The sequence below is a fragment of the Caretta caretta genome, chromosome 9, assembly GCF_965140235.1.
Source record: "Caretta caretta isolate rCarCar2 chromosome 9, rCarCar1.hap1, whole genome shotgun sequence".
Lineage (NCBI taxonomy): Eukaryota > Metazoa > Chordata > Testudines > Cheloniidae > Caretta > Caretta caretta.
This window is the reverse complement of record NC_134214.1, coordinates 3,561,175-3,587,233: the sequence shown is the minus strand read 5'-3', so window position 1 is coordinate 3,587,233 and position 26,059 is coordinate 3,561,175. Positions and strand designations below refer to the sequence as shown.

Sequence of the window (26,059 nt, the reverse complement as noted above, 5' to 3'; positions counted from 1 at the left end):
GAATGAGGAATTTTGTCTCCATGGAAATAAATTATCTGGATTAAAAATGAAGTGAAGTCATTTTAGAGAATGTCCTGGAAAATACTGGCTTGAAGGTTGCTAGAGGCTGATGTCCTCTCTTAAGGCAGGTGCAGCATGGGATAGGCAGTACATTGTTCAAATGATGCATCTGAGCACAGCTCTCCAAGGACTATGAGACTAGTTTAGCCACTATGAACCAGTCAATCGTTGGCCTATCTTATCAGACTGCCAGCAAAGGTACCTGTGGGAGTAGCCATAGCTTCGTAAAGTGGATGCTTTCCCAGTGGGAACTGGGCAGAGACCATGCCAATTCACACTGATGCAATGTGGAACCTTTCTCCAGCCTAGATCTGTGGCCCAATCTTGCATTCACTGATCACCCAAAATTCATAGTGAAAGGCCTGATTCTGTTTTCACCCAAGGTGATGGCAAAACTCCCGCTTACTTCAGTGGGAGCTGTATCTGGAGGTTGGGTGCTGTAGGTGTGGACCATAAACATGATATCAACGAACACCATATCCTTATGTAGCTGAAGTATATCAGGAGAGTCTTTCAATAATCCCTTCGCCTGGTGGTTTTCTTACACAGAGATCTCTATTTTTATTATAATAATGTCAATGGAAGGTTGCAGAGCTAGATCTTAAATAAGTGTACTTATAATTGTCACAATTCTTGTGGGTGAGCACAATTTTTTGTGCACATATTGTGCAGGAGCACAAATTCACTGACTGTGAGTCAGCACTTACTGTGGGCCAGCATGAGGCTTCTGTGCCACTTAAATTGGCCTTAAGTGCATAGTCACTGTTCTGTCACAGGGGTGAATTTTAACCTACAGTATATAAATGATGGTTCATGGGGAACTGGGAGGAGAGAGATTTACAGCACCCAAGGGTTATTTCAGGTTTTATTAGACATAACTTATTGATGCGAATAAAATTGACTCTTACATATAATTAGAACCTCTTTTCAATCACACACATACACACAAATCATAAACATCTAAATATTAAGTGTTAAATTAATTGCCGTTTATATTATCACACATTTCTAAAGACACAGATTGGGTTTAAAATGTGCAGCTGGCATCGGTTACATTCACATAATGAAAAAAACCCGCCTTCGGATAAAAAAATAAAACAAATATGTTAATACAAGATGGATATTTACAGTGGGTAAAATTCACCCCTACACAAAGGGCCAGCAGCCAGTGCTTCTGGACCAGTTAAGTCTCACTTAACCAAACCCCATTTCAAGGGCTGAACCAGAATTTAAGTGGTATCTGGGCCTGCTGGCCCTTGGCAGTTAGCATTACAGCAAATTTCCCCCGTAGTGTACAGCAGCTAGTGTCCCAATTTCTATTCAGTTTGATAAGAACTGGTCCCTTTAAATTGGGACCAGTAATAGCAGAGGCACAAGGGTAAGTGACTCAAAGCCAGAATCCAGAACTTCCAATTCCTACTCCCTTGCACTAACTGCTTGATTTGCTTTTGAAACTCACAACCTAGTGTGTTAGGGAAAGACTAGCCCCATTTTACAGATGGGGAATGGAGGAATGGGGTAGATTAAATGACTTGCCCAAGGTCACATAGTAAGCATATAGGTCAGCCAGAGACTGAACCCAAATCTCTTGAGTAATCCCAGTCCAGGCCCCTATTTACTAGACCACCATAAACCATCAATTTTATCACAATAGGAACAATGTGTAACCAAAAATCACACTTTAATATTGAACCTGTTCTTGATTAAGCCAATGAGAGCAGGATTGGGCCCTTGGGGAATATATAATTTTTGAAAGGAACAGTAAAAGACAGATGTTCCTTAAGTTTGGCATCATGATTAACTTTCTTACAGTGGAAAAGTAGTAAGCCAACTAAGGAAGAAAGACTTCTTTTTTTAATTAGTGCTCTTGGTGTCATGGTAAATCCAAACTCAACTGCTGATGCAGTTTCTAGAGGAAATGTCATCTGTTTTTGTGTGAGAACTAAATGAATATTGCAAATAAAAATATTTCAGGAATATTATCTTAAATTCTTATCATCATTTTGTGTTTGCTATATGTGAACATTCGTGTCATTAAATTTAATTAGCGTAAGTGGTTGCAAAGAGCAAATTTCAAAGTCACATGCTGCAACATTTGCCCAAAGCATACTCTTAAATTTGCACGTGCATGTATTTTCACCAATCATGGAACAGAAGCAATGCCTTGTGACTTAATCTGGCCAGTCCCAGCTACTGAAAGTGACCTCAAACAGTAAATACTTAAAGAACAATCTGTGGGAAACCATAGAGTTAAAACATTGTGCGGAATAAAACTGACAAAACTGCAGGAAAAATTGGATAAACTGGATAAATTATTCATTCTGAATTATTCACTCAGCTCTATAATTTATTTGTTAAATGAGAAGGGTGAAATTCATCCCTGATCAGAGGGCTGGCAAAGGTCTAGGCACCAATTAAGTTTCATTTAAACTCTATTTTGAGGGTTTAGTTGGGACTTAAGTGCTGCATAGACTTCCTGCTAGAACTCTAAAGGGGGTGAATTCCACCCCAGTGGTGTATAGTAAATAACAGAGGAAAATAAGGCTTTTGCTCCAAGAAGCATGTGATCTATAAATATCAACGAAAGATATTAAACAGAGAGGATGACTTAATCGCTCATTTTTAATTCATTAGGGTTAAAAATCAATTTTAGGATTAAAAAGCTCTTGGTTTTTTAATGTTGTAAAAGGCACTCAATTCTACAGCACTAAAAGTCATGCAATAGAATTGCACTCTGTACTCACATTGTGTAGTTGCTTTGAAATATATAAGAAATGTTCAGCTAGCTTGAGGATTAATCCTATGGTCACATTGTCTAATTATTTTGAGCATGGTATTCAGCAAACACACACACAAAAACATTTCATGTTAAGGAAAGGGAATTAAGCAATGAATTGTCTACACTCTGTACAACAGTAACCTTAACTGTACAAAACATCACCCTATCTGTACTTTTCTTCAACATCATCCTATACAGTTTGGGCTAGAGCTGGCTAATGGTTTGCTTATAAAAAAAAAAAAAAGAAAAGAAAAGAAAGGAGGACTTATTTTTACCAGGAACAACTTTTCTGCTTTTATTTAAAATATACCTAAGCAGCAAATTACATTGCTACGGAACAACAGTAGCCTGGATCCTGCTCTTGCTGAACCTGGCAAAACCTCCAGTGGCTTCAATGGAAACAGCATCAAACTCCTGGGGTTTAATTCGTGAGAATTATTGCACTGGGTTAAACATTAATTAATTTATGTTCCCTCCAATGCAAGCATTTAAACTGTTGATTCTATGCACGGAAAGCCTGCCTTATTATTTTAAAATAAGTTACGAACAAATAGAGATTTGCTTGTTGATTTAAATACCATGGGAGGAATTAGTTTAGCTCCTGAATCAAAAGCTAAAATACTGAGATTCTAAGGCACAAGCGAATATTTTGAATAGAAAATGGATTTTAATCCTCATCAAAATAGAATCAAGTTGTATCTAAATTTTATATTAAAATAAGCAACTGGAGGACCTTTACTCACACAAGGACAACAGTTGCACTGAGGTCAATAGGACAAATAATGAGAGCCAGGATTGCCAGACTGGTCCCTTGGTTTTCAATGCTACCAATATTTAAGTATCAAAAAGTCAAAGGGGGGTAAATTAGCAAATAAGGGTCACATAAAATGTGTGGTTGGTAAGTTGACTTCCTGTACGTTGACTTCATTTTGTTTTAGTTTAATAAAAGCATGGTGCAGTTGACTAGGACACTGAACCCAAGGGTTTGAATGCGCTTTCAAGAAAGTGATGTATTTAGCCTCACAACCCTGGGAGATATGTGAGTGGTAGAACCTCGAATGGGACGTGGTTTGCAATCAACTGCTTTAATCACTCAATGATACTACCCCTTAATTGAGGGATACATTCCGCAGAGCAAGTGTACTAGAAAAGCCCAATTCTGTCATTACCAACAGCAATTTCTGTAAACCAACATTCTGGCCAGTGTTGCTCTTGTGTAAAGTTGGATCCCCGCACACCCTCAAAGGAAACCAGAACTGAACGGTCTACATGGCATTTTCTGGAATGGAAAGCAACTGCCAGACTTCACAAGAGTGGCTTTTACTGTCCACAGTAGCCCTGTGAAAGCCACAGAAACTGAGTGTGATAAGGGCTGCTCTCATGAGTAAGAGTTTCCCCTAGCCCATAGCACAATATTGAAGACAACCCAAGGAATGTCCCTGGAAGTGACTCAGTACCAGACAGCACGTGAACCAGTGGTGGGGCCAAGACAATATTGTGAGTGGAAGAGAATGTATCTTTCGTGGTGGCTAGTAAGGCACCAAACATATTTTTTTCCACACTATATAAAACTTCTCCTGCCAATATATTGGGCCGGACCCTCCGTTGGTGACGTCAGTGGAGTTACACCAATTGACAGCTGCTGAGGGCTTGACTCATCGTCTGTATTTCCAGAGATAGCACAAACGCATGTCCAGCTACAGCTGTCTCACCAGGGAAATAGCTTTGAAAAGCATCATGCGGTAAATGTGCTGGCTGCTTGGTTAGCGCAGAAAACCCATTAGAGTTGACGTGTTGCTTGGCACTTACAAGGCAACCTGCAGGCAATAGGAGCAAATCCTGCTCATTTTGAGGACGCCTCAAAAAACGACAGCCGTAAGTGACTGTATGTAAACCAACCAAGCATTACATTAAAGGACAACAGATCAGCAATTGCTTTCCTCCTATGCAATTTATGCAGCCACTGGGGGCTCAACTCTCCAGAACATCACTGATCTAACAGCCAGAGAACCAGCCTTCATTCTCTGGCTGTGGTCCCCTAGGATGCCGGCACAAAAGGGCTGTGGCAGAGATGCTGCTCCTTAACTGTCTCCCAAAAACCTTGCTCCAGCTCCTGGCTTCCCAGTCCAGGTAGGGGTGGTCACCAGAGTGTCAGAAACAGGAATGGTTGGGTACATTTCAGCCAGGAAGGTACAAGATGGCAGAAGCTGGCTGGTGGCGGAGGGGTTGTGAATAAGTGGTGGTAGGTGGTCTCACAGATGTGGAGAGAGCTGAAATGAATGGGGGGCTAGTTTTACATCTGGCCCTGCGCGGATACATTTCCAAAGGCAATCTGGAGCCATTCCTGCAAGAATTAGGAGCGTCCGGAGGTGAATGGGTGGATGATATAATGTAGCATTTCAGAGAACATGAGATAACAGCCTGTAGGGGATGTTGCTTCTGTTCTCAGCATCAATCTTAAGTGCAAGAAAGGTTTCTGCAGTTGTAAGTGTTTGTAAACATGTCACTGATGGCAGTGCTCAGAAGTGGGGGCAAGGGGGAGTCACTCGGATTGCTTGGGGACCCAGGTGAATTTCCAGCCTCCGTCCTCCTCTCGGCGCACGAAGACCTGTCCCTGGTGGAAGGTGTGTGTTTTGACGTTGCGGTGGGGGCTCAGAGAGGTTGTAAAGGCCACATCGGTTTTGTTTGGTGACACGTCATTGGCGAAGTAAGGCAATCCGTAAGGTGGGAAAGGGGCATCGCTGGGCAGGGTCAAGGAAGCATATGGTGCTGAAGAAAGTGGCTGGATGTAGGGTAAATCCTGCTTCCCAGGGCTGGCAGTGCTGGTTATAGGAGTCATCTGATCACAGCCATAAGCAGCTATTGGGTCCTCATCATTACAGTAGTCCATTGCCTCTCCATGGCTCTGGCAGCATGAGCTTTTTCCAAGCTCAGAGGACAGGGCACTGTAGTTAGCTGATAAAGACTCATCGATAGTGTTGATATCTTTTAGTCCCAGGGTTTGCAGTACCCAGGTATCCACGGGCGGAGTAGCTTGTTCTTCGCAGGCAGTAAAATCACTGAGTAGGTTCCTCCTGGCTTTTGAGGGGTTAGGAGTCTCTCGAGGGGCCAGATAACTGTCCTCTTTAAATTTCCTCTTGCCACTTTTGAGAATTGCATGTTTCTTCTGGCCACTGTGCAGCAGTAGTTTCTACACAAGAGAACAGGGAATAGCATGCAGATTAAAAGCTGATCCTCCAGAGCCCCAGAAGCAACATGTTTCTGGCCACAGACTTTATCTGAACAGGTGCCTAACATCGTTCTTATAAAGCACACAGTTTACCCGGAGCTCATTTTCAGTTAGCAAACGCGGATGGCACTAATTATTTTGTGCTGTACAGTCTCTGGAAACAGCCCAAACTCCTACGAGATAAGAATACGACAGTGTCAACATAGCCGGAGCTTTGTTTGCTTTTTCTCTCAGTAAGCCATGAAATGAAAGCTCCTGCACTGTATAGCCGTCCTCAACACCGACGCTGCCAGCAGGATCTGATCTGGCCCCGGGGGCTCAGTCACCTCCCATGATATGCTGATTCCAGAGATCCAGGGCTGGGTGGGAGGGGAACATGCATATGCCTCCCATGGTTCCCAGTGAGTAGGAGGTGGGCTGGGGAGCACAGAGCGAGCCTCGGCGCAGATAGCCCTGGGATCCACTGTGTGTGGGGGCAAGTGGGGAGGGGGATGGGTTGAAGGGGCAAGCCCTCACACCCTTAGGGCAATTCAGGTGAGGAGAGCATCTCAGAGACTCCCTCTGCACTTATCCTTTTGACATCCTCTGTCAAGGATCTCAGTTTTCACTCATGCCACATGCCCTGTGGTACCACTTACTTTGCCTGAGTAAGGAGTGAGCCCATCCTTAGCGACAGTGCTCAGCCCCTCCATAGCACCGTCAATCTCAGCATCCCAAAGAGCCTGACAAATATTTATTAACCCCCCCGATGGCCCCAGGGTGGCCGCTAAGCTATTAGCATTCTCATTCTGCAACTGGTGGGGCCGAGGCACCAAAGGCTAAGTGACTTGCCCAAGGACAAGGGCAAGTCAGCAGCAGAGCTGAGAACAGAATGCCCCCCGTTACCCAATCCCAGGTTTGTGCTTCTGCTCTCTGAACAGCTGCTTTATTGACTCCGAAGCTGATAAATGCTAAATGCCTTACTTTTTGGTATCCTTTCAGTGTAATGAGTTCTGGTCATCGGTTTGAGGGGATTAGGGTTAGTCCATTGCTTCTTATAAACCTCTCTCTCAAAGCATCATCAATCAAATCAGCTATAAATGCTAAAGATCAGGGCTGTCACATGGCTTAACCCTGTCTACATAGGCAAGGCCGACCACGACGACACACACTATCGGTTAGTGCATAGTCACCAATCTGGTGAGCGTTAGAGGGGCCTTTCCTCTTGCACGCTACCTCCCCACAATGTGGCCTTTTACACCTGTTTATTTGCATTTGCGTTTTAGGCATTTCACCTAAATGCTTCACTCTCTTCTCTCTCACAGACACACTTTTTCATGGCAGGTTTGAACACGGTACCTTTGCCTTGTCTTCCAAACACTGAACCACGGCAGAATTCAGGTATTGTCGGAGGTTGTTATTTTCTTCATGTAACCTGGCAAGTTCCTCTTCCTTCTGTAGCAAGGTGTCTTGAAGCTGTGAAATACAGATATCGATGAATAGACGTTTCTTAGCTCTCTTGACTCTGTAACCTGATAAATTCCCTGCTCTATGGCCTGGCGGGATGTGATGATTTTGGTGTTTGCTTTGTGAATTCAATCCTCAAGAACCCCTTGTCCCTGTAAAGATAAGTGGCATGACTGTTCACGTCTCAAATTTGACTTCTCCTATTCTTTAGCAAATGTTTGAAGAGATTATTTTGAAAAATTGTAACCGCAGAGGAATAATAGAGGTCTGCAGGGAAATGAACTGCAAACAGCCCTTTAAATACACAGAGATTTTCTCACTCACAATGCTGTCAGTTTTCTTCCTTCTACGTTTCAAAGAGCACTTAAGCTTCCCTCTGGATCCCTTGCTCACTAACCTAGACGTGGCTAGAGAGAAAAGGAGGGGCGAGAGAGCAGATTATAAACTAGACATGGGTGCAGGCTGAAAAATTTAAATCCAGGTGTCATTATTTAAATTAGAGGATTGAGCTGTATATAAATCCATGGCACGCTCACATCTTGAATACTGCGTGCAGATATGATCACCCCATCTCAAAAAAGATCTATTGGAATTGGAAAAGGTTCAGAAAAGGGCAACAAAAATGATTAGGGGTATGGAACAGCTTCCGTATGAGGAGAGATTAATAAAATTGGGATTTTTCAGCTAGGATATGGGGGGGATATGATAGAGGTCTATAAAATCGTGACTGGTGTGGAGAAAGTAAATAAGGAAGTGTTCTTTACTCCTTCTCATAACACAAGAACTAGGGGTCACCAAATTAAAAGGCAGCAGGTTTAAAACAAATAAAAGGGAGTATTTCTTTACACAACCTGTGGAACTCCTTGCCAGAGAATGTTGTGAAGGCCAAGACTATAACAGGGTTCAAAAAAGAACTAGATAAGTTCATGGAGGATAGGTCCATCAATGGCTATTAGCCAGGATGGACAGCGATGGTGTCCTTAGCCTGTTTGCCAGAAGTTGGGAATGAGCAACAGGGATATGGATCACTTGATGATTACCTGTTCTGTTCATTCCCTCTGGGGCACCTGGCATTGGCCACTGTCGGAAGACAGGATATTGGGAAAGATCATAGAATCTTAGAGTTGGAAGAGACTTCAGGAGGTCATCTAGTCCAATCCCCTGCTCAAAGCAGGACCAACACTAACTAAATCATCCCAGCCAGGGCTTTGTCAAGCCTGATCTTAAAAACTTCTAAGGAAGGAGATTCCACCACCTCCTAGGGAACCTGTTCCAGTGCTTCACCATCCTCCTCGTGAAACAGTGAATCCTAGTGTCCAACCTAGACCTCCCCTGCTGCAACTTGAGACCATTGCTCCTTGTTCTGTCATCTGCCACCACTGAGAACAGCCGAGCTCCATCCTCTTTGTAACCCCACTTCAGGTAGTTGAAGGCTGCTATCAAAACCCCCCTCACTCTTCTCTTCTGCAGACTAAATAACCCCAGTTCCCTCAGCCTCTCTTCGTAAGTCATGTGCCCCAGCCCACTGATCAGGATGGTCCTTTGGTCTGATCCCGTGTGGCTGTTCTTATGTTCTTCACTGCTGCCCATGATGCAACAGTTCACACTGCTAATTTTAGCGTGCTAGGCCAAGGAGAGCTGGCATGAATCTAGGCCAAGGAGAGCTGGAGGCTCGCTCCCTGCTGCAAAACAGGCATACCCTACAAGTCTCAAATGAAGTTGGAGCCCCACTGTGCCATGTCCAGGACATATATACAGTGGCAGACATCTCTCCCCAAAAGAGATTATGTTCTAAATAGACAAGACAGATAATGGGCAAGAAAAGGAAGTTTTTGGCTATTTGGACCTAGGGTGAAATCCTGGCTGCATTGAAGTCAATGGCCAAACTTCCATTGACTTCAGTGGGGCCAAGATGTCACCCCAAGTGTTTTGGTTCAGGGTCACTCTGTTGTGATCTAAATATTGAGCTAGGTACAAGCAGCTACAATGGGAACTGCTTAGCTTGGAGAGTTCACTGGCTCTCCTGCTGCTTATTAGCACTCATGGAAAAGGGAAAAGAGCTCTAGAGAGGACATCTAATCTTGGTGCTTGAGCCTGCGAAGACTCATGCATGTGACTAACTTTGCTCAAGTGGGTCCCCCCACTGCAGTCAACAGAACTAGTCACGTGAGCAACCTTACGCGCGAGTGTAAGTCTTTGCAGCCTCAGACCCTAAAGCAGTTCCCAGTGATGCCTCTGCTTTTTTGGTGGAAGCCAGCAATCTGATCAGGTATGAAGCTGCTGGACTTGTGACATGGGCAGACAGCAACGCTGCTGCTAACTGAAGTAATTCTAGTTTCATAAATCAACATAAGGAAGGAGAAAAAATAAAAGATTTCAGGCTGCCAATGTTTTCCATACTCACTGCACAGAGAAACAGATTTATGAACACAATCTACTGACCCAGAGCTTTAGCTAACTGTAAAATGAAATTCTAGGGATGCTGGGTGGAAGAACATTTTAAAGCTGTAAATCAAGGTTCCATTCTCCAGTGTGTGAGTTGTTTGATATGTTACCTGTTTGTTTCTGTAGAGCTGGGAGGACAGCTGATCTCCTTGCCACGTGTCATCTGGAATAGTAAAACCCAAGCCACAGAACTGGTCTGGACAAAAACAGACATCAAAGTGATTAAACCGAAAACCACATTTTCCAAACCAAGCGTAAAATTACAATCATGTTTATTTTAATCCCTCTTGTTTACTTCATTTGAATCAAGGAAAAATTGTACCGCTTGATAAGCAGCAAAGAGTGGTCCTTTAAAAACGGATAATAAATTAGTAAATCATCCGAGTTTGTTATAAGACACCTTTGGCATCTGGCGGGTATTTTTCCTTGTGCTCTTTATTCTTTGTTTAAAATTCTTCTTCTTTACAAGAGGAACCAAAGCTTGGGAAAGTTATTTGTGAGGAAACCTAGGCCAGTGGCCAGGGCATTGTACTAGGACTCAGGACGCCTGGGTTCCATTCTGGGCTCTGCTGTGACCTGGGCAAGTCACTTCACTCTCTATCTCAGTTTCCCCTCATCTTCAAAAGGGGCTATGAGATCTATGGATACAAAGTGCTAGGTACAAGAGGTGAGTTCCCAACACCATTTCAGATCATGGGTAATCATGGAAGCTAGAGATGAAACGAGCTAACCTTCCTGCCACGGAGGGGACTGCAGGGCCTCGAACCAGGACCTCTCTGATTGAAAGCCTGATGCGCTACGGACTGAACTTTCTATTCTACACAGGGTCATGCGGCACCCCAACACTGTAGGCTCTGAGAGCTTTCCAGTGGTGTGGACAGTAGGCAACATGACTATCATAACCTCACCTGGGGTTTGTTCTTTATCTCACCCCCTCCCCAGGGGAAAACTGCAGTGCAGTACCCAAGCCTGTCTGCAGGAAGCATGGTCATATAATCCCTCCTTTGTTGTACAACTCTGCTAAAATCAAAACTATGGCCCAGAGTGTATAATTATTATAATGATTAGTAGTACTGGGTTTTATTATGGTAGCATCCATGGGCCTCAGATGAGATCAGGGTCACAGTGTGCTAGGTGCTGTATAAAAACAGAGTGAGAGACAGTCTCTGCCTCACAGAGCTTGCAGCTTAACTAACCCAGACAGACAAAGGGTGGGGGAAAGGAAGGATTGCAATCCCCATTTTACAGATGCATAAACGGAGGCACAGATGCCCAAATCCTCAAAGGCTCTTAGGTGCCTAATTCCCATTATTCCCATGGGAGTTAGGCACTGAACTGCCTTTGAGGATGTGGGTCCCAGAGACTCAGTGACGTGCCCCAGGCCTTACAGGGAGTCTCTGGCAGACCTGGGAACTGAAATCTCCCGAGTCCCCCTCCAGTGCCGTCACCTGGGGGGATCCTGTCTCTCCGGAAAAGACAAACAGAAGCTGGTTCTGCGCGGAGACCTTGAGAACATCCCCCGGGAGCTGCCTGCGAAGTAGCCGTGAGGGCCCGTGTCCCCGCCGGCTCCGCCCGCAGAGTCAGCCCCGCTAGCCACCCCGCGGGGCTGCAGCTCCCCAGCAAAAGCCGGACCGGCTCTTCCCCGCTGCGCCAGGGGAAGCTGCCGTGTAGACAGGGCGCTGGAGTCGCCACCCGCGCGCTGGGAGGGGGCAGCCCGCGGAAGGGGATCGGCCGGGCCCCAGGGCGGCCCATGTGAACGCTGCCCCAACGCTGCAAAGCGACTGGGCTCCGGGAACGAGCTCGGAGGAGAGCACGGAGGAGCGGCTCAGCGCCCCCTCTCCAGGGTGCTCCTGAGTCAAAGCCCCCGGCTCTGGGCGGCGGAGCCGGGAGCGCTACGCACGGGCCGGGGCACGGTCTCCAGCTCGCACTTCATGTCCCCTCCCTCCAGGCGCACGATCCAGGGAGCGCTCAAAGGTGGGGACCTGCCCTTCCTTCCCCAGCAGCGCAGAAGCGAAAGCGTTATCCGCTCCGCTCCGGCTGGCGCATTCATTCACCCCGGCATCTTCGGCTGCAAGCTCCCGGCGGCCAAGGAGCAGCAGAACCTACCCGGGGCCTGTCCTTCTTGTTGGTTCTCGCTGGTGTCGTCCAGGAGACCAGAAGCCCAGAAAGAAACCCAAGTCTCCTTGGAAACATCAACACTGGCTGCTGACGTTGAGTCGGAATAGGGGCAATCGTGGCCCGGGCCCCCTACAAAGTACGGATCTTGGCAAGAGAGAATGGTGCTCTGTGAAGTGAACACAAGGGCGCGGGGAGGGGGAAAGGCAGAGACAGGAGAAATTAGAGGCGTGTGTAAAACCAAGTGCTGAGCAGCCCGCTGTCTGGGCTGGGGCTCGATCCCCCTGTCCCACTGGGGTCATCCCCGGCAGTCAAACCGAGTTTTAAACCAGGAGGGAGGCCAGAGGCTCAGCCACGCGCTGGCTTCTCAAAGGCAGGAGACCTTTCCCAGGTGGAGGAAGGGTTTTCCGGGTCCCACTGCCGGGGGTTTCCGATTAAACAGTGTCGCAGCCACCAGGCCCCGATAGGAGAGAGGTGCTTAGAGGTGGCAAAACCATGAGCTGCGAGCATCTTTAGTCAGCGCCTCAAACCTGTTCCCCCAGCTCCCTGCTGTGCTCCTGAGCTCGGTCAAACCTCCGTCCCACCTCTCCGCCCAACCCACAGCTCCCCAGACACTGCAGCGACGGCGGCTGGCCGTGCCCTGGGGTGTCTCCCTCTGCTCTCTCCTCCCACCCGAGCCGCTGATCCTCCAGGGTGATTCTCCCCCAGATATCCCAGGCTCAAAGGGGCCCGGGCTCTGACACTTGGGAAGACCCACGCTGCAGCCAACGGCGAAGGTTCGCCCACAGCCGCCAGGCAGCCTGCTGCGGATGCAGAGGGAGTGCGACCCAGCCGTGTAGCCCAAACCACCGTCACTAGATGCTGCGATCCTACTAGCCTACACGTATATTCCCATCCACAGCTTCGCCTCCAGTTCGCCGAGTGATTCCCTGTCCGCCCATCGATCCCTTCCTCCAGCATATTAACACGCAGGGTCACCTCTGAAGAAATCAGAGCGAATGCACTCCCTCCTGGGCTTTAAACAGCCTTAGGCTGCTACCTCGAAGTACCTCGCGGTGAGTCACCACCTCCTCAGTTCTAGCACACACCTGCTCCAGCATCAAGGCACCAAGCAAAGGTATGTGAGAGAGCGACACTCATTCGCTTCAATTCGCTTGGAAACACTAGTTTGTTTAAAAGGAACAAGCGATCCAGACCTATCTTGAGAGTCATTGGCTATTAAAGTCTTCCAACCGTCTACACAAAGTTAGGATTCAGAGTAACAGCCGTGTTAGTCTGTATTCGCAAAAAGAAAAGGAGGACTTGTGGCACCTTAGAGACTGACCAGTTTATTTGAGCATGAGCTTTTGTGGGCTACAGCTCACTTCATCGGATGAGCTGTAGCTCACGAAAGCTTATGCTCAAATAAATTGGTTAGTCTCTAAGGTGCCACAAGTCCTCCTTTTCTTTTTACAAAGTTAGGAGAATCACATCCAGTCGGTGCCCAGTCTCTGCAAATTTGCAATGGTCCCACTGATCAGGAAAAGTCTGGGTTCGTTTCTGGAAATGTGTGGCTCTCCCCCAGATAAGCCAAACCTGCTGCAAGTGAGAAGTCTTTGCAAGGCAATGACAAAGCTTAGATCCTCAAAAATGAGCCCCCACAGCTATGGGTTTCCAGGTACAGGGTAAGCTTCCTCACTACCAATCTTATACAGGGCACAAAATACATTGCAAACCCTCAAGACAAAATACCAGCTTTCTCCCTCTGACTTCAGGTCGAGAGAGATCCAAAGAGCACTTACCATTTTAGTGGCAGAAGGAGATGCAGGGCTTGGGAGCACGTTTCCTCTTAAAGCCCCAGCGAGCTTTAATTGGCTCTGAAGGGGGAAAAGACAGGGGAGGCGAGTTCTAATCTAAAGGAGCTTCCAGTGACGCCTGAGAGCTTTCTTGAATCCCAGCAATCTGATTTGGTGTAAAGCTGTCAAACTTGTGACGTGAATAAACAGCAAACTTGCTGAAATCAAAGTCATTCTGGTCTCACAAATCATCACAAGGAAGGAGGAAGAAAAGAAAGAAAAAGAAATGGATAGGCTACACAGAGCTGGTGGGTCTGAGAGTCATTCCAAGAAAACAACACAGGTTTACGAAGGCATCACACACACAGCAGAGGTGAGGTAGCTGATGATGTGTATTGTTTTATTTTTTAACCCTATTTAGCAATTGTAAAGCCCAGCAGAAAGACCCAGGGGCAACTCATCCAACTTGTCAGGGTTGGGAAGAGAACGCTCATTGGATTTACTCATTATGGGTCCAGCAATGGCGACTCAAGGCAGTTTTATCCACATCTCCAAGGGGCAAAGCCTGGTTTGCAGAACAGAAGAGGCTGTGATGTCAAGCTTCTACATGACTTATTTTATTGGGAATTGCTCTGCTACCAGACCCGGGGCTTCCAGAAACAAATCTGGGTATTAAATAAACGAGGTAGGGACTGAAAGGTTTACCGGTGTATCAGAAAGGTTTGCACAGTAGATAGGTATCAGTGTCGAAGACATACGTGTGGGTATAAACAAATATAAATGAAATCCAATTTCCATGGTGATTACAATCCCTAAACAGGCTTGTCTTCTGGAACAAAAAAAAAACCTTCACGCCTGGGTCTGTCTTTGTATAGGATAAGGGGTTGGTGTGAAATGAGTTAATAGCTAATAGCAGAGCAGTTGTTCGATCAAGATCCTGCCTCCTGCCATGGCAAGATCTATGAAAAAGGTGGGTAACCTGACCTGCCCGGGCACACAATCTGCAGCCACCAAAGGGGGAGGTAGGAGCAGGCTGGCATATGGGATGTTCTTCCATTTCCCCCCTGGAGGATGCTTGGTGCCCCTAGCCCATTAGCCAGGCTCGGTGACACTGAACACCCAGGAGGGCGATTTGCCTCCCAGGCTCTTGTGACCGACATATTTCCCCAGATCGCTCCTCTAGCCGAGCTGCCAGCTCAGGAGAAATGCCTCATCACAGCCCCTTTCGGGGTGAAATAACCAGGATAAAAAGGGCTGGGGTCCGCCATCCCATCCCCCTGCCCCCAATTCCGCAGGGCGGCTCACGGCGAAGGAGGCCTGCTAATCCCCCCCCCCCCCCAGGGGTCTCACTGGGGCAACGGACTGCAGACCCTCGCTTATCCCGGGCCTGATCCTGGCGTGTCCCTGGGGGGGCCGGGCCAAGGGCAGGACCCCAGCGTGGCCCCGGGACAGCCCCGGGCGGGGCGGGGGTGGGGGCTGTTTGTGCGGATCCTTGGCCCAGGGGGGCGGCCCGGCCCCCAGCCGCGTGTGCTCGGCGCTGCGCGCAGCCCCTCGGCGGCCAGCCCAGCCCCGGGCAGGGCCCGCACCCAGCCGGCCGCCCTGGGCCCCCGCGCCGGGACAGCGCTCGGCCCCCAGCCGCGCCGGGGCCTGCTGCTGCGGGGCGGCAGCGGCCTGCCGGGCCGGGCCAGGCCGAGCCGAGCCGGGCGAGCCTGCCAGCCCCCGCCGAGCCGCCCAGGCCGGGCCCGAGGCCGCTCGAGACAGCGGCCATGTTGGGCCTCCCAAAAAAAAAAACAAAAAAACCCCACACACGGGGGAGTTGAAAGGTCACGTTGACGTCATCACCGTGCGCCCAGCTCCGGGGGGGGGGGGAGAGTCCTGGCACCGCCCCTCCCCCCGCCTGCCGCAGCAGCTGGTGCCCTGCCCCTCCCCTTCCTTCCCCCGGGCGGGGCCGGGCCGCTCCAGCCCCCCCCCGCCCAGCCTGCAGTGCAAGGGGGGCACCCCTGGTGCCCCGCCCCCCCGTGCACAGGGGGCTCAGCCTGCAGTGCAAGGGGGGCACCCCTGGTGCCCAGCCCCCCCGTGCACAGGGGGCTCAGCCTGCAGTGCAAGGGGGGCACCCCTGGTGCCCCGCCCCCCCGTGCAAAGGGGGCTCAGCCTGCAGTGCAAGGGGGGCACCCCTGGTGCCCAGCCCCCCCGTGCAAAGGGGGCTCAGCCTGCAGTGCAAGGGGGGCACCCCTGGTGCCCCGCCCCCCCGTGCACAGGGGGCTCAGCCTGCAGTGCAAGGGGGGCACCCCTGGTGCCCCGCCCCCCCCCGTGCACAGGGGGCTCAGCCTGCAGTGCAAGGGGGTCACCCCTGGTGCCCAGCCCCCCCGTGCACAGGGGGCTCAGCCTGCAGTGCAAGGGGGGCACCCCTGGTGCCCCGCCCCCCCCGTGCACAGGGGGCTCAGCCTGCAGTGCAAGGGGGTCACCCCTGGTGCCCAGCCCCCCCGTGCACAGGGGGCTCAGCCTGCAGTGCAAGGGGGGCACCCCTGGTGCCCACCCCCCCGTGCAAAGGGGGCTCAGCCTGCAGTGCAAGGGGGGCACCCCTGGTGCCCCGCCCCCCCGTGCACAGGGGGCTCAGTCTGCAGTGCAAAGGGGGCACCCCTGGTGCCCCGCCCCCCCGTGCACAGGGGGCTCAGCCTGCAGTGCAAGGGGGGCACCCCTGGTGCCCCGCCCCCCCGTGCACAGGGGGCTCAGCCTGCAGTGCAAGGGGGGCACCCCTGGTGCCCAGCCCCCCCGTGCAAAGGGGGCTCAGCCTGCAGTGCAAGGGGGGCACCCCTGGTGCCCCGCCCCCCCGTGCACAGGGGGCTCAGTCTGCAGTGCAAAGGGGGCACCCCTGGTGCCCAGCCCCCCCGTGCACAGGGGGCTCAGCCTGCAGTGCAAGGGGGTCACCCCTGGTGCCCAGCCCCCCCGTGCACAGGGGGCTCAGTCTGCAGTGCAAAGGGGGCACCCCTGGTGCCCAGCCCCCCTGTGCACAGGGGGCTCAGCCTGCAGTGCAAGGGGGTCACCCCTGGTGCCCAGCCCCCCCGTGCACAGGGGGCTCAGAGCTGGGGGGCAGAGGTAGGGGGACCAGGTAGCAAGTGTGAAAAATCAGGACTTTTTTTGTGTGTGTGTATGGGGAGGATAGTTGCAAATATAAGACAAAGGCCCGAATCTTGGGCCGGTGGGGGGGGGGGATCACGGTGTCACCCCAGGCAGAGGCGAGGTAATGCTGCCCGGCCGTATCTGCAGGGCTCTCGCTGGTCCTGTGCCTACACCTGCATCTGCTGCAGGTTCAGCTGACGCACAGCACGTGTTCGGACACGCCACCGAGTCCGCTGGGCGCTGCCCCGTCCCCAGGGCTGGCTGGGAAAGAGGCCGGGCAGGGTGTCCGTGCTCTTTCGCTCAGCCAGAAATATGAGGAAATCCTCACATGGGAACACATGTTGGGGGTGGGTTATTGATATGAACGTGACATGGGTCTTCTACACACAGAGCCACCCATTAACTGGGAATTGGTCCTGCTTCGAGCAGGGGGTTGGACTAGATGACCTTCAGGGGTCCCTTCCAACCCTGATATTCTATGATTCTATGATTCTATCTCTTCCGATCCCTGCATCGTCCTGCCAAGCTGCTTGTTTGTATCCAGCTTTCTCCTGGCACGATGTGCACATACACTGGTCCTTTTAATAGAAAGGCAGAGGCACAAGGGAGCCACCTGTTTGTCAAAAGGGCAGCAGGAAAAGAGAGCAATAGTTTTTTGCTATCTCCCTACTTCTTTACCGCTTTCCCCTCCACTCCCAGTACACTCAGCCCCAAGCTGTTCAAAGAGCAGCAGGCAACAGAAAAACAGAGGCTAACCCTCTGGAAATCACTGTCTGAGGAGGAAGGAGATGAGGTACCCAAAATATACTGCCCTCTATGGGTTTCGTCCTAGGCCTTACATCTTGACCCTAAGGAGCGAGTCTGGGCAAGCACTTCCACACCCTGCACAATACAAGCAAAGGTAGGAGTTTTAAGGTTTTATGTGTGCCTGTGAGGAAGGATTTAATCCTTTGTGTAATTAGGGGGAAAAAGGAGCCGCACTCCAGAACAGTGGGCAGTAATAATAATAATTAATGAAAACCTCAATTTTTCCAAATTCAGGCTTCAGGCAGCATTTTCCCCTGTTGCTTTTGGGGTTTTGTCCTCACATAAGAAAGTAAAGACAAATCCCACAGTCTTATCAGGGTGGGGCCCAGTCGGCAGAGCACAGAACTGGGAGACAGGACTCCTGCATTCTGTCACGGACTGAACTGAGCCAAGTCACTTTACCTCTCTGGGCCCCAGTTTCCGCGCTTGTACATTGAGGATAATACTTTTCTTTATAAAGGGTTTTGAGCTGCAAGAGTGAAAAGCCCTGTATAAGCACTGGGTATTATTACAAGTTCCAGACTGTTTTCTGAGATGTCAGCCTCGGGATTTTAGGTCACCAAAAAGCAAGTATTGTTTGGTTTTTAATTTGAGCCTCAGAGAGAAAAGTTAGTCTCACAAAATGATGTATTGATTTTATGAATAAAGTTGTCTGAAAAGCTCCAGGTTCCATGAGCAGCTCCAGAGCAACATTACAAGCAGTAAAAATGAAAGAAAAGAAAGATCATCCCTGCTAACAAATTATTTTATTATGATCTAAGGAAATAAAAATACAGGAATGCTTGATTGGCAGAACTTTTATGAACCCGCGAAGTCAGTGCTAAGTCTTTTTCTTATTAGAATTAAAGTTCAAGGGTGAAATTCTGACCCCACTGAAGTCAAGGACAAAACTCCCACTGACTTCACTGGGGCCAGGATTTCACCTTAAATTTCATAAGTGCTCAACTCCCAGATTGTAAGTGCATTTCTGGCACAGGCTTATTTGCAAAATTCCTATGCATTGTTCCTACTGTTCCATTATTCTCAGGTAAACTGGTGGATAGGTCAGAGGACTGGGACTCAGGAGAGCTGGGTTCTAGTCTTCACTCTACTGCTGACCTGCTGGGTGGTCTTGGGCAAATTAGCTAATGACTCTGCCTCAGTTTCCCCATTTATAAAATGGGGATAATGATCCTGGCCTCCCTAAGGCTGCTCTCAGTCTGTTGTGAACTGACTCCCAGAAGGAATGTCAGCGGTGTCGGTATTCTGGGGAAAACACAGTGAAATAGCAGCACAATGCACAGCATGTTGAAAGGGCTCCATTGCGCACAAAAATGAAAATAAACAGAAGGGGTCTAATTCATCAGTTGCTCTGGTTTGACCCCAGTGTAAGTGCATTGCTTTCCAGGCCGAATTCTGGTCTAGGTTATTGCATCCTGCCATGCCTAAAATTCTCATCTTCACTAATCCTTCTAAACCGCGCTTTAGTGTTGCTGTTAAAAAGCTGTCGTGTTCCACCTCCGATGTGCCTGTATTTCAGTGGTGAGGGAATGGATTGTGTTACATGTGCAAACCCGGGATCAGATCCACACAGGCAGACCCTGACACTTACTTGGAGCTCCACTGATTGGAGTGAGGCAAAGGTGTACCTTGATAAATCTGTGATATGTTGTCCTCATTATTATCTGAACCTGCTATGGCATGAACCATAGCCACTCACTCACGGGTCCATGAAATCCGAAGGACATATTTAGCGATTTCTGGCAGTTCACAATAAACATATTTTATTTATTTTTATTGATAAAATGCTCCTAGCCAAGCCATGCTTTCAGTGCTTCCATGACCCGGCTTTCCCTTTCCCATGTGAAGCAGCGATTTGGCTGTTTATCAGATATTTGGAGGCAAAAAGATTAAAATGCAAAAATGTGAAATTGTATCTATTTGTGGCCTTACCAGCAAGTCCTCTGAGCACGGCACTTTCCTTAATTTCAGCATGAGTAGGATTGGGCCCTTCAAATCTACTTACCAGAGGAAATTCCATGTAATCCCCTAAATGTCAGCTCCACTCTTGAAATTAAGACATGATGTAAATAAATAAATAACTTTTTTTTTAAGTGCTCATCCTACCCTGCAGGTGACAAAACATAACATGTCCCACATAGAAATCCAGCAAATAACACCCACTACACCCAATAAATCAACCAAGAGACCAACCAAAATTAATGTAAAAATACACCATCTTCTCCAAGCACACCAGCCTCCAGTCAAGCATACTATTTAGATATGAGGCTGTGTTGTGATTTTGTCTGTGTTTCCATACCTGTTCAGTTCACGATGGGTCAAATTCATCCCCGGCTTAACTCCAGGAATGAGTTTGGCATTATGTTGATTTATCAGCAGTGGGTTGGTACGCTTGGCTGAGGGTTGGTATGTTTGGGGAAGATGGTGTTTTTTGTTGGTTGATCGGTTGGTTAATTTGTTGTATGTAGTGGTTGTTATTTGTTGGATTTGTATGGGAGCTATGTTATGTCACTTTTTGTTACCTGCAGGGTAGGGTGGGCTCTTTAAAAATGTTTTTTATAAATCAAAAGAAATAAGAATAACGAATATTTGAAATAACATCTGGGGATTTTGAATGAACTTTGAATTACTTGGACTTCTCCCAACACTGTTCGGAAGGTGGTGACATATGGCAGCAGTTCTCAACCAGGGGTCCGAGGCCCCTTGTGGGGCCGAGAGCAGGTTTCAGGGGGTCCACCAAGCAGGGCCAGCAATAGACTCACTATGGCCCAGGACAGAAAGCCAAAGCCCCTCTGCCCCAAGCCCGCCAACTGGGCCTCAAGCTGAAGCCTGAGCAGCTTAGCTTCACGGGGCCCCCTGTGGCGTGGGGCCCTGGACAGTTGCCCTGCTTGCTACCCCCTAAAGCCAGCCTGGCTTTTACATGCAGATAAACAGTTGTGGCACATGTGGGCCGTGGAGTTTTTATAACGTGTTGGGGGGAACTCAGAAAGAAAAAGGTTGAAACCCCTGCCATATGGTGCGTTTTTGGAAAGTTATTTTCCCCTTGATTTAAAATAATTTTTCAGATGTGTAACTTTTGACAATGAGAGCATGAGAGAATCATCATCTCCATATACAACCAGACTAAAGTGTGATTTCTCGATTTATGGGAACTTCATTCATTTGGAAGCTGAAAATCACGTAATGTTTTCATTATAAAGATAGTATTCCCTAAACTAGCAGCAAAGTCTCAGATTTAACCTAAAATATTGGATTTATGATACTATATGTGAATGATATCTATATAGATAAAACACATTGACTCATATGCGTATGCACCACTGCCCTCTACTGGGTGGAATGGGACCTGCTCACCAGTGTGTCATAGATCCCTTACTGCTAACAGCTAATTATTAATGAGCGCTCCCACAGTTCAGGTGTCAGGAGTTTGTAATTGTGACTTTGGGCACTGGAAGTTTTGAGCTCTCTCCCTACACTAATATATATGTGCTGTGCTTGGTGTTGCACAAGACACAAAACTGGATGACTGGGCAAATAAATGTCAGAGGAAATTCACTGTTAATAAATGCAAGGTAATGCACATTGGAAAACACAATCCCAAATATACATACACAATGATGGGGTCTAAATTAGCTCTTACCACTCAAGAAAGAGATCTTGGAGTCATCATGGGTTGTTCTCTGAAAACATCCACTCAGTGTGCAGCGGCCGTCAAAAAAGCAAACAGAATGTTGGGAATCATTAAGAAAGGGATAGATAATAAGATAGAAAATATCATATTGCCTCTAGATAAATCTATGGCACATTGACATCTTGAATACTGCTTGCAGATGTGGTCACCCCATCTCAAAAAAGATATATCGGAATTGGAAAAAGTACAGAGAAAGGCAACAAAAATGATGAGTGGTATGGAACATCTTCCATATGAGGCGGGACTAAAAGGAGTGAGACTGTTTAGCTTGGAAAAGAGACGACTAAGGGGGTGGGGGGTATGATAGAGGTCTATAAAATCAGGAATTATGTGGAAAGTGAATAGGGAGGCGTTATTTACTCCCTCACATAACACAAGAACTAGGGGTCACCAAATGAAATTAATAGGCAGCTGGTTTAAAACAAACATAAGGAAGTACTTCACACAAGGTGCAGTCAACGTGTGGAACTCATTGCCAGGGGATATTGTGCAGGCCAGATGTACAACTGGGTTCAGAAAGGAATTAGATAAGTCCATGGAACACAGGTCCAACAATGGCTATTAGCCATGATGATCAGGGATGCAACCCCATGCTCTGGGTGTCCCTAAGCCTCTGACTGCCAGAAGCTGAGGCTGGCTGACAGGGGATGGATCGCTCAATAAATTGTTCTGGGGCACTGGAACAGTTTGTATAACAGGGGTTCTGAGAGCCGTTGAACCAAACTGTAAATCCTGTGTATAATGGAAACCACTTCAAGCTAGGGGATGCAACAGCACCCCCAGCATCCCTAGTTCCAGCACCTATGAATTGTCCTGTTCTGTTCACTCCCTCTGAGGCATCTGGCTCCAGCCACAGTCGGAAGATAGGATTGTGGGGTAGATGGGTCATTAGATTGACCCAGTATGGCCATTCTTACATTCTTAAAGAAGCCTTGTTGCCCAGCTAGAGGGGTTTATAATTTAAATAATGAGTAATGGTATAATGACAACCCAGCCTGTCGTAGAATACAAGAACAAGGGGAGTATTTGGTGGAATTGAAAGTCAGCAAATTTAAAACTGATTAAAGGAAAAACCTTTTCACACAGAGCAAACAATTAGTCTGTAGAACTCACTGCCACAAGATACCAGTGAGGGGAAGAGCATGGTAGGATTCAAAAATGATTTGGACAGTTGTATGGGTAAAGAGAACATCTGAAAGAAAACCCGAGAGTTTTGCAGGGGAGATAGCCCCTCCTACGTTAAGATTTAGGCCAACTTCTAATAATTCATGATCAGGAATAAACATTTCCTATGAGAAGTTTTTGCATAACTCCCTACTGCAGGTTTCTTGTAACTCTTTGAAGTAGCTGGTACGTGCCACTCTCAGAGAGCACTCAGAAAACAGACCTGTGATTTGTACCCCTTTAGTTTTCTGCAGATGTGTACCTGCCCCTTCTGTTCCAGATTTGACTGGTGACTGGCAGGCATATTTTCCACCTCTGGTTCTGCAAAATTTTGCGAGAACAGATGTTCTGAGATTGCAGTCCAAAGTGACGGAACGCTCAGGAGAGCAGCTGGTGTCTCACTGTTTTGACTGTGGTTTGTGGTTAGGGTGCTGGACTGGCGTCCAGGAGATCAGGGGTCAGTTCCCAACTCTGCCACTGCCTTGTGTGACCTTGGACACATCCCTCCATCTCTCAGGAATTCAGTTCCCCACCAGTAAATTGGGAATAATACTTCCTGTGTCCCATTTATGATCTGTGTTGTCTTTGCAGATGTTAAATTCTTTGGGGCAGGGACTCTCGCTTACTATGTGTATTTACAGCACCAAGCACAGTTGGGTCCTGATCTTGGTTGTGGCCTCTGGGCTCCATAATAATAATTTTGGACAGAAATCTCACTTCACAAGATTTTGGGACTGTTGAATCTGAGGTTGAACACTAACCTTGATTAGGTTTTGGAAGCACAGCCTATTCGCAATCCGAATCAAGACCCAGCAATCCGGATCAAGACCCATTCTAAAGACATTCTTCTGTATTCACTATAGATGCACCCCTAAAGCTGTTTAAATGCGTTGCTTTGCTGCAGCAGAGAAGTTGAAATCTCCATTGCAATACACTGGCTCTCCAGCATGGGCAACTTGATGTAAGCAGCCTTGTGGCAGATATTCTAAGTGGTAGATGATTTGGATAGTCTGTGTTGATCAAAGGCAAAATTCTCTGGGCTGTGTTATGGAGGAGGTCAGACTAGATGACCATAGCAGCGCCTTCTGGCTGCAAAATCTATGAATCTATGGAAAGAGAAAATTCCCCTAAAATCTATATTTTCCCCTATGATGTTTTCCACTGAATCCAAGCCATTCTGAAAGGAGAATCAGCCAGAGGAGCTTTGTTATTAGGGCTACACCTCGTTAATACTGTTCTCCCTTTTGGCTGGCTCTCTGGAGCTGGCAGTTTGATTGGCACTTCTCCACCTCTCCTTGGGCGCAGAAGCTGGGCACTTCCATTCTTGGCCGGCAGTCGGATCACTTGGCAGACTTTGCGGAACTGAGTAAATACATGCGAGGGCATCGCTTCATTGCTGAACGGTGCAGCAGTTGTCTTTACTAATCAATAAAGAATGGAAGAGTACAAGGATGGGTTAAAAGTGTGTCAGGGATAGGGAGGTGAAGGATACTGTTGTCATGAGCAGAGAAATAGATTAGAGTTTTTATATGTGCCATTCAGATGTTTAGCTAAAGCAGTACTTCGGGAAGCACTTTGGAAAACAAATCGGACCATATCCATGAACCATTCAGTTCTGGTTCCTGGAACTAGTGTTGGAGGAACTTGTGATGAAAGGGAATAACTTTGTCAGTAATTCAAATACAAGAATGGCAGCTAATTTCAGGCTTTACAATAGAGCTGGCTGGCAAACGAGTATTCCATATCGCAAAGGATTTCGAGATTTCAAAGTCTGGCTTCGTTTGTAACTGTAACGAAATCTGAAATTTTAAAAATTCTCCACAAAGCAAAATTCTGAAAAAATAATCATTTTGGATTCATTTAAATGTTTTATTTCAGTTTTGACTATTCTATTCTATTCTATTCTATTCTACCAAATTTGAAAAGTCAAAATAACAAGTCATTTCAAAACAAACTCAGAATGTTTTGTTCCGAAAATGTTGAAATGGGATGTTCTGACATTGTTAGAACTTTTTTCATTCCAAAATGAAATTTTAGCAAAATTGATGTGATTTCTCAGAGAATTTCAATTTTGGTGGAACTGCATTTTGACGAGTGCTGGGAAGAGACTTGACTTTACTTCTTGGCACCAGTCACCAGACTGACAAAAACTAATACCCTGGTATTGCCAGGGTCCAGGATGAGTTATCCACGCCAGTGGCTCTCAACCTTTCCAGACGACTGTACCCCTTTCAGTAGTCTGATTCGTCTGTAGCCCCAAATTTCACCTCACTTAAAAACTACTTGCTTACAAAATAAAAAATCAAAAATAGTGTCCCAGCACACTGTCACTGACAAATTGCTGACTTTCTCATTTTTACCATATAATTATAAAATAAATCAATTGGAATACACATATTGTACTTCCATTTCAGTGGACAGTATGTAGAGCCATATAAACAAAGTCATTGTCTGTATGAAATTTTAGTTTGTCCTGACTTCATTAGTGCTTTCTATGTAGCCTGTTGTTAAACTAGGTAAATATCTAACTGTGTTGATGTACTTCCTGGAAGACTGATGCATACCTCCAGGCATATGCATACCCTGGTTGAGAACCACTGATCCATGCACTCCAGTGGCTTTTGTTTCATCTTCCTCTTTATAAAAAAACCAAATGCAAATAAAACCCATCCCCAGCTATAGTTAACACCCATGTATTGATCTGATTCCAGGGTGATTTGTGAAGCTCACTGGGTTTTGGTTGCTTAGCTAAATTCTAGTTCTCAAAGCAGTTTCACCTGCAGTGGCCTGTTCACCTGCTGTCTATATAATCCATCTGTTTTGTAAATCCCTTTCTGATCCTTCAGGTCTAAAGGGGATCACAATGTGAGACACATCTATATTGCAAAAGCTGGATTTGGATCTAGGTCACTGAAGTGTGAGGAGCTCTTTGTTTGAAGTTCTGGTCTGGATCTGAGATAAATCTTAGTTGCAAAAATTGGCTCCAGATTTCAATCCAAATTTCCCCAGAGTTCAAGGGAGTTTGTATTCAGTGCTGTAGCTTCGTTCTATCTTTAATCTCTAGGGTGGTTTAGGAGATATAAATATGTATGTGGAAGGATGGTGGTAAATTCATTGGATTTGATTTACACTTTTATGTTCAGTGGAAATCTGTGTCCCTAAAAGAAGCAATCTTTAAAGTGGTGGAGATATATCACTACTTTGTGAAAAAACCTCATAGTTCTTTCTCTTCTGACGTCTTTTTCAGATCAACCAATCTCAACTGAATAGCACTGAATATGAAAGTTCCTTTTTCACCAAGTGTATGGTTAGTGATGTGTTTTGGAGGAGCAACGTGGTACTGTACTGAAATTTTGGGTTGGCCTTCAGGGCTTTACTGGATGTCAGTATGTTTGATAGGATCATGAAGTATTTGAACACTAGAGGGC

General features: G+C 47.3%; 2 protein-coding genes across 12 annotated transcripts in view; one reads left to right on the top strand and one right to left on the bottom strand.

The window, feature by feature from the left end:
* Positions 1 to 912: 912 nt before the first annotated feature.
* GMNC (geminin coiled-coil domain containing) lies at positions 913 to 14,015 on the bottom strand. Of its 2 annotated transcripts, XM_048864232.2 has the most exons (5): positions 13,856 to 14,015; positions 12,066 to 12,243; positions 10,070 to 10,155; positions 7,407 to 7,523; positions 913 to 6,029 (listed from the first exon to the last, which is right to left on the bottom strand). In XM_048864232.2, exons 1-5 carry the CDS (start codon positions 13,856 to 13,858, stop codon positions 5,382 to 5,384), a joined length of 1,032 nt encoding a protein of 343 aa, XP_048720189.1. In that variant the 5' UTR covers positions 13,859 to 14,015; the 3' UTR covers positions 913 to 5,381. The 2 variants fall into 2 exon arrangements, with proteins under 2 accessions (XP_048720189.1, XP_074988132.1); XM_075132031.1 differs by lacking the exon at positions 13,856 to 14,015 and having other exon boundaries at positions 10,070 to 10,150; positions 12,066 to 12,152.
* The window catches only part of OSTN (osteocrin), a 171,483-nt gene continuing 157,531 nt past the window's right edge, over positions 12,108 to 26,059 (top strand). For 4 of the 10 annotated variants that reach the window (XM_048864236.2, XM_075132033.1, XM_075132032.1 and 1 more), the window contains exon 1: positions 12,531 to 13,191. Coding sequence is in view for 2 of the 10 variants with exons in the window: in XM_048864238.2 (XP_048720195.1) it covers positions 14,136 to 14,222 (87 nt within the window). In the remaining 8 variants the exon portion in view is untranslated. Of the gene's footprint in view, positions 12,214 to 12,530; positions 13,192 to 14,063; positions 14,223 to 26,059 lie in introns of those variants that run through there. The other 6 variants (XM_048864238.2, XM_048864233.2, XM_075132035.1 and 3 more) reach the window with 5 other exon arrangements.